The following is an 8817-nucleotide window of genomic DNA, read 5'->3' as shown; positions in this document are numbered from 1 at the left end:
TTGATCGCTCTGCAGTGGACCATATATATTAGTTATATGGATTATTAGACTCGCATTCCCTGTAAAAGTATATTTTTCCATACGTAACGGCTCTGGAGAATACCTAACGCGCGTACACACCGTTGCAGCTATGAGACTGCAGCTTTAAAAAAAAATACTAATTCATTGCTTGATTAACTGAATAATATACGAACTCGCTGTCTCGTGCGTTGGGTATGTGAGATGATTAATTATTTAATGGAAAACGTGAAAAAGTATCATGTTTTTCACTGTAGTTAATTACTCATATACCCAGCAAACAGAACGATCTATATCCGAAATAAAAATAAATAATATATAAAATCGACGTATCATTGTATAGCACATAGAAACTATTTGTAATTTTCCGCTTTATGAATGAATAAAATAATAATGATATCAAAGAAATTGAGATACAGATAGCATTCCATGTTAATTCACATATAGTACCCACCCATTCACGTCATTCATTTGCATGCAAAGGGAAATTCACATCCAATTGTGTACATGTATCTGGAGAAATTAGCACACTGGAGCACATTGAATGGGTATCAAGAGACTGACATCCTAGAGCCAACATCCGTGCATCAAAGAACATCATTGGAAGTAAGCGTGCATGGGGTATCCTTCATATGAACCTATATCTGTGTGTACCGAGTAAACCTTCATCATATCCCTCACAAACAAAGTCTGGGGTATATTGGAATCAGTATGTCCGTCTGTCCGACTGTCTGTAGACATGTTTTTGTCCGTGCATGTTATAAGAAATTAATAGATAGATTTTTCTGAAAATTTGTAAATTCATTACTCACCACATGAAAATGTGCACCTGGTACTGTCATATTGATTGAACAAAGTTTCTTCAATTGCAGGCTTCTTTCTATTAGAAAGTTATGTTAATTTCTATTTTGTTTAAAGGGGGGGGGGGTCTCTTTGGCTGGAGAATATTTCAAAAACAAATTAAAAGGTTTGAATCAGACCTTTTACATATACCTTACATTTTGATTTAAAGTGAATTAATGAATATTTCCATTTTCTATATATCCATTTTCTGTTGGCGTAGGAGGGGTGTTGGGGGTGTGTGTTCATACTCTCGAGCAATTTTTAAACCATGTACCCAATTACGAGAAATGGTAATAAACAATCAAATTCTCTGAAAATCCTATTCATTGGTATATATATAGTGTAAATATTAAGGATTACCAGAAATATTTGAATATTTGATTGATTTATTGCTATATTTTTAAAGCACCATTTTCAATTTTTTTTAAAAAGATATTTATACTAGATGACCATTTGATTGGACAACTTTTGGTTTGATCTGGGGAAGTCTGATTTTATCCATTATATAGTTATTAATCCCGAAAGGACAGCTCTAGTTTATTTAGAAAACAATTGAAAATGCACATGTATGGATACATGTACCAATGGTTTGGGGAATATATTCCCTGGTAGCATCCATTCAACTTAGTTAGAACCAATACTTTCAGAATTAATTCCAATGTACACTGGGGTGTGTATATTTCAGAAAAATAAAATGTTGGGAAATAGGCCTAATGTTTTACTGACATTATGTCCTTATTTCTCGGTACATCGGACCTGACCAGTAGCAGTGAAGACCTTAGTAAGAAGCGCGTCACATTGCTCTAATGATTCACCAGGCGAAAAACTTCCACAAAAATATTTATAATGTGATGCATGTGGTTTGATGAGGAATATACGGAACTCATGTGGGACTGTCGACAAAGATTTCCGGAATCGGACAATCTGCAGTGCGTGACTTCATCACTAGTTTTCTCACACGCTGCCTCTCAGCCGTGTCTGTGTGTTATACACTCAGATTGTAATACCACCTTAATGATTCTGCTACTGGCATTGGTGTACGAGGGATGTATTGATATCAAATGCTAAAGGTAAGTTTGTAAATCATTAACTTCAAACTACTTCTACGTATGAATATGTATTTTAATCATAAGGGAACTACTAGAGGACCCAGTAACCTTGACAATGTCTATAGGTACAGATATTTAGGAATAACCTTCTTTGTTTCTGGTACTTCCTCCCAGGCCATGCATTGATTTCCTGTGAAAGGTCGAAAAGCGTATTTAAGGCTACAGAAACATTTCTATATCTCAATTCTAATGTATAAATAAATTTTCTTGTATTTAGCAATGAAATTCTTGATTTGAACATATTTTATTGCATATAATATATACAGAAGGATCAGAAGCAAGTTCGTAGAACTTACACGTTCTTCTCCTTAAACCCTATCCAAGCAACATTTAGAAAAGAACACAATATATTATATTGTTGATATACACAATGAATAACTATGTGAAGCATTTCGCACCTTAGCTTGTAAGATATTTAGGAATACTTCAGGAAAGCAGAGTTTACAGTATTTTCTTATCAAAATCAGGACACCCCCCCCCCCTCTTTTTTTTTTTTTTTTTTTTTTTTTTTTTTTAGCGTTTTGAAGCAAATGTTAAAATACCAGCACATATTGGAACATTTACCAAACACTGAAGGCGTAATCTTATTGAATGTTGCATAGTATCTTACCTCATGATACAGCTCTGTTGAATATACATGAATATTTCTACAACATGGAGAACATTCACAGCTTTATGTAAATCTTAACGATGAAATGAATTCTTTCTTTTTTCCTATAAAATTGCATGGGGAAACATTCGATAAATAAAATAAAGGTAAGTGATACTATTTCTTTGAAACCAAAAACGTATTTTGTATTGCATTGTACTTTATTTGAAAATATTTTGATAGAGGACGAACAATAAGCCCACTACGTATCTCCTCACATAAACAAAACATTGAATACGCCGGTTTCGAGATACACCCGAGTTATTTCCCTTTGGAGAATTATCTTACATAGTGAGGTGCGAAACAATTTGTTTACACGCGGGAATGGGACTAATATTCATCACAGCGTAAGTGAATGTACACAGTGGGTTTCTCATACACTGTTAGATTACCCGAATTCGACTGATACACAAACTGAGTAAGTTATAAGTATTTAGGGAGTAATTAAATACATAGAATTCTTATCATATCACGTTATTTCGATGCTCATAAATACGATATCTAAGATATTACTTGCAAATACGACATTGTTTTTATGTTTCCACTTTAGTAAAACATTTCTTTCGATAGTATTTTGTATTTCCCACATTTACATATCAAAAGAGAAGCCACTTTTATTACATTTCATCGTCTTCCTCGTTGACTGTAAGTCCATTCTGTCCCACTTAGTCAATCAAAGTTCCACTAAATGCACCTCCTACACAGAAGAGTTCGTATCTCGAAACCGGCGTATTAGGGCAATATGACACTATACCGAGAGAAACAGGGACGTGTCAGGAGGGCTACTCGTGAGTGGTCAGACATCATTTCCGGTCCTCTTGAATATTGTCAATAATCTATGTTCAAAATAAAATGTAATTCAAATGCAGTACAAATGATATTATCAATGTCTGACGTGTAGAACATATAATAGCAGGTGAATAGAATAGCTTCATGCATGTATATTCTAAATACTAGTACCCAGATGCATATATTACGAAATCACAGTTGAACGTGGGGTTAACTTTTTGTGAATACGAAAGAGATTTTTTTCCTTTATCAATCAATATGGCATTAAACAGTTGTGTGTAAAAATGATTTTAAAATTATCAGATTAAACACTTCTTCACAACCAACACTAGCCTCTATTTATATACATGTATAATTATTATCCATTTACAACATTGTTGCTGTACAATTTGCTGTCTAGAATGTTGTATTGTAATGGGGCCAAATTTGAATCAGACATCTTATTATATAAGTACTTAGCGGGACTAACAGTAACAATTGTGAAGATGGAGTATACATACTGACATAAAAACACAGGAAATGTCAGATTCGTAAAGTGGCGGACTCTCCACACATACAGGACTACTCAAAAGACCGAGACAGTTTTACTATTGAAGTGATTTGAACTAATTCAATTGAAAATAACATTTTTCCATACCTTATACATTATTTCAAAACAGAAGCATTCATAACAAATTATATGGGGAAATGTAATAATTTATGGTACTTAATGTAAGCAAAGCACCATCTACAGTGTACAGTGTATAGGGAAGTCACAAATATTTAAAGTGAAAATGAAGATTGTTGTTTAAGTTCTCTGTTTATTTGTATTTTGTCCCGTTTGGTTTAGCACGATTAGATTAATCTCGTGAAGGAGACAAAATACCAGTTGAGTGGGTGAGGGAATATATTTGTTGTCCTTATGAATGATACCTAGTATCTCAGGAAATATATTCGTAAAATTGATCAGATATACATGTACCATTATCAACGTGGAAGCTTTCCACACGAAATCACTGTTTTGCAGACGGAAGCATGTGGTACTTCTATCGTACTTTCTGCTTCTTCCTGGAGGGAAATATTGAGGTAAATTCCGACGCAGTGCAGTCAATTCTTTAATATTAACTCTTGAATGAAAAGGTTTGCAACTAAAGCTTTGATATTTTTGGTAAACCACGAGTAGCTCTATTGACTGCACCTCCGCACAGGAAACCTGTAGTAGATACATGAACAGTGTTCTTACTGGATTTGAGATAAAGCTTTTAGAGCTTTTATCATTCCTAAAACGTACTCATTTGGTGATTTTTTTCCTTTCAATCTATCCTTATCTTTTGAATTTTTCGTCCATATAGCTAGATCTTCACATTTCTATCCTGTGATAAATTCGGTAAAAACTAAAACAAAAAAGAAATAAAAACTGTCCTCTGAATTTGAAATCGATATCTTTGATTTACATTGTGAAGACACCCGGCATGTGATTGTAACAAAATTCTCTCAGGGTTTTTTTTTTTCTATTGTATCATGTGATGAAAACGTACATATGTATTTAACAGTGCAAATCAAGACATCCCTGAATCGAGAATCTCGTGGCATTTTCCCATCAATAGCTTCTTGACCCAAATTTATATAAGTTATCCCAAAGCCATGACTTAACTTATTAAATACATGTCTGTAAATACACATGAGCATGTAATCTTGAGTGCACATTTGTCATACTCGAACACGTAACAAACTAATCAGGGAATTTCAACTGTCAGCGTTAAATATACTATATTTGGGGGAAACCACAAGATGCTTCATATAACCATTCCCAATAAATATTGTATTGTTCAATGGTGTGATAAAGACATGAGGGTAAGTTGATGTCACACATTTCCACATCATGATCAGACGCTCTTTCTTTTATTATGAATATTGACGAACCCCAGTACACTAATTTCAAGTGAAAATATAAATGGAAACATATCAGCTGTAAGCACTGCTATACATCTTTAAAAGAGGGTGTAGACGCATACACACATGATTACTTCTTTTTATTCTTCAGTTTTATTCATTTGCATTTATATTTCAGGAACCATCCAGAAGAGATGGATTATAACTATACAAATGGAACGGATGCTCTGTTCACTAACTTATCGATGTTTTCCAACGGAACAAGAAATAATTCTGATAGTGGGCGATCATATACAATATCGAATCCACACTTTATATCATCTGGTCCGGTGTTTGATGACGTAAATTGCAAATATTTGACGTCAGTGTTGTTGCCATCCCTGGTTTACGTCAGTATTCTGCTTCTTGTAGGCATTCCGGGGAATCTTATGGTTATTTACGTGTACTCATGCAGATGGAGTGCGAGCACGTCTCGAGTGTTTATCTTGGCCTTAGGATCGTATGATTTCATCAACTGTTTATCGTCTCTGACCACAGAAATTGTCCTCCTATCCCGCTTTCTGAATTTTGACTTTCCAATCTGGTGTAAGGTATCCAGATTTGTGACAGCTTCCATCAACAGCGGTTCCACCTTCATTCTGGTTGCCATCGCGACAGATCGTTTCCTTAGAATCTGTAGGATACACAAAGACCCAATATCTGTGGAACTGTCACGAAGTCTCGTTATCATTTCTGTGTTCTTTGCGGCCATGACGTCATGGCCTACATTATTACTGTACGGGACATACACTGTAATTATCCCACTGAAACCGCCGATTTATCTAAAAGGGAAAACATGTCTGATCACAGACAGTATGGTGGACACAAAATACCCGTTAGAATTTGTTATTTTTCTGTTTTCCTCTCACTTCATGGTGTACTTGGTGCTGATCGTTTTATACTCTTTTGTGGGCCGAGCTATCTGCCACCAACAAACTTATAGAAAGTCTCTAAGACCGACATCCAAGGCAAAGAATGTCCCCAAAACAGAAGTTGACAATAAGACAGAAGGTTCGCAGACAAGTACGGAAGAGGACCCTCGACGGACTCCGATGAGGCCCAGAACTGCATCGTCAAACAGGTTCTCTTTTGTGTTTTGGAAAAACTTATCTTTAAAATCTAAGACAGCAACTGTAAAGAAGAAATCCACCGGATCTGACAAGAAATTAATGAAGGAACTGAAGCAATCTTTGAAAACGCGTTCGTCATCAGACTCAAAAGTCCCCAAATCCCGGAGGAATATTCACGCTGGCAAGACCACGTTAATGCTATTTCTGGTCACCCTCCTCTTTAATCTATCATTTTTACCTTACTTGATCATCGTTATTCTCCGTTACACTGACCCATATTTCTACACGCGCCTGACTTCCGGTGGTAAAGCGGTGTATAATGTAGTCCTTCGGTCGTATTTTCTAAACTCAGTAGTGAATCCCATTGTTTATTGCTTCATGAGCAAGCATTTCAGAAAACTCAGCAAAGAAGCGCTCCAGTCATTAATCTGTTGTGCACGTGATTAATGATAAACACATCTCAGCAAACATGCTCACCAATCGTTTTGATATGGTGTGTACATTGTGATTGATTAATTAAAAGCTGGAATTTACAATTACATGTAGAGATTGTTATTTTATTATACGTGTTGATTTATTTTCGCTGTTTTTCATGGTACCTCCAAGAGAACAAATTACATTCAAAATCTGACATGACAATAGTTAGCTTATTACATGTCATTGTTCTAAATTAAGATAAATATATATTCCTTGAGAAGTGACCACTTGTGTTTACATTGTTTTTCAGTATCCGTTTACATCCAGACTCGAGAAGATTCCAAGTAGAGTGTTCAAGTTCACGGTTAACAACCGTCATCATTTCAGATTTAGAATACGGCAAAGAAAATTAATTGTGTAGACAACACTGTATATACCATATGCACAAGAATGTTTGTGACATGTCTAAATAAATGTAATGATAAATTATTGTTTTGTGAAAATAAAGATGTCAGTACATCGCTGTTTATGAATGGATATCCATTACCCCATCCCACACAAAATATTGTTCTAAGATGACCCGGAACTAAGACATGCACTCTTTCACAAAATTCCCAGATACAGTTGTTCCTCGTGTTGATTATGTCTCTATTCTTACCACACTGTGATTATCCCAGAGAAACGATGATGTAGTGTGCATTATACACCATAGCTAAAGCTCTTTACACCGTGTTTCCTATGTTCTAACCCGTGTGTATATTCAGCAAACCCATTTTCCCCGCTTCCAATGTATACCAGTCTATCTCCTCCTCCGTACAAAAGAATACCCAATCACACGTAATCAACATCCACGGTATTCAATGTTTGTTGCAGCACTGAACATGAAGCAAGGGACATGGGTGTGAACGGAGAAAATTTTGGCTTCTTAAAATTCATTTATTTCCGTGCAGAAATATTTGCTCCAAAACTTAATAGATTGTATGTGTTGAATTATACAGATTATTTTCAGTGTCGATCTGCTTTTTCTCTTGAAAACTAATAGGAAAACTATCCATGCCGTGCGGTTTATATTTTAGCTAGAGTAACTGCAAGATTGGTAAAAATGCGGGTTTTATATGAGTTTTTACTTCTGAATTTTATTTTCAATTTTCCAAAACATTAATCAAATACATGAAATTGTAACTTTAATTTTGTATTTGCACATGGGAAATCTGAAATAGTATAATCCTAAAAGATCGACGCAAACGCTATACGCAGGTACCTGAACTGTGGGTATTTTTGCAATTATTTTACATGTATAGGCGAGGCTATGATTCAGGGAAGTCACCTATCGCTTTTGTATTGGATCACCGACCCTTGTTTGTATTCGATAAGTCATACTGTATCTAACGGTAATTAATTGTTTACAATATACCAGTATTTCAGTTGTCTATTGTCGACTCAGTTTGCAGAGGTCATCACCAAATAGCAGGTTGAAAACATTTCCCCGATAGCGAGATCTCGCTGAAACGTCCCTCTTTAGCGAGAAAATAAGCCAGATAAATTGTTTTGATTGAAAATAATGACAAATCCATGCAATGCTGAATAAGTGCGATACACACTGAACATGGCATTAATTGTCTCCATAAAATTGATTATAATCAAGAAATTGTTGCTTTGTAAGAGGGAAGAAAGCTGCTATCCAATACAAATCGTGAGTACTTTTGTTTTGGTTTGTGTATTTACAATAGTATCGGACACTTTTCTTCTTTAACACGTAAACATGAGTAGATGTACTCATTGTGTTTTTCCCGGTTTTACGGGATTTCAACGACAACAGCGTGGGAACGATCCTTGAAGTCATTTAGCTAGCGTGAAGAGGGGCCCATAAAGAGACCTTTGCTCACATCCGATCATCACTGCAATAAGGTATCTCTCTCTGCTTTGTATGCTTCCTAACACATTTCGGGGGAGCAAATAGTTGCTGTCGTGTTTGTCCGTCCATCTGTTAGTCGGAGCTCATATCTCCTAA

At 35.5% G+C, this 8817-nt stretch overlaps 1 protein-coding gene across 2 annotated transcripts; it reads left to right on the top strand.

Annotated features, from left to right (window-relative positions):
* The first annotated feature begins 1777 nt into the window (after positions 1–1777).
* Positions 1778–6928, top strand: LOC130047366 (cholecystokinin receptor type A-like). 2 transcript variants are annotated; one of them, XM_056142115.1, is made up of 2 exons: positions 1778–1931; positions 5459–6928. In XM_056142115.1, the coding sequence occupies exon 2, from the start codon at positions 5475–5477 to the stop codon at positions 6834–6836; it is 1362 nt and encodes a 453-aa protein (XP_055998090.1). In that variant the 5' UTR covers positions 1778–1931; positions 5459–5474; the 3' UTR covers positions 6837–6928. The 2 variants fall into 2 exon arrangements, with proteins under 2 accessions (XP_055998090.1, XP_055998091.1); XM_056142116.1 differs by lacking the exon at positions 1778–1931 and adding an exon at positions 4976–5241.
* Positions 6929–8817: the final 1889 nt, after the last annotated feature.

The sequence above is a fragment of the Ostrea edulis genome, chromosome 6 (genome assembly GCF_947568905.1).
Source record: "Ostrea edulis chromosome 6, xbOstEdul1.1, whole genome shotgun sequence".
NCBI lineage: Eukaryota > Metazoa > Mollusca > Bivalvia > Ostreida > Ostreidae > Ostrea > Ostrea edulis.
The sequence above is the reverse complement of the archived record's forward strand: the minus strand, read 5'-3'. Positions and strand labels throughout refer to the sequence as shown.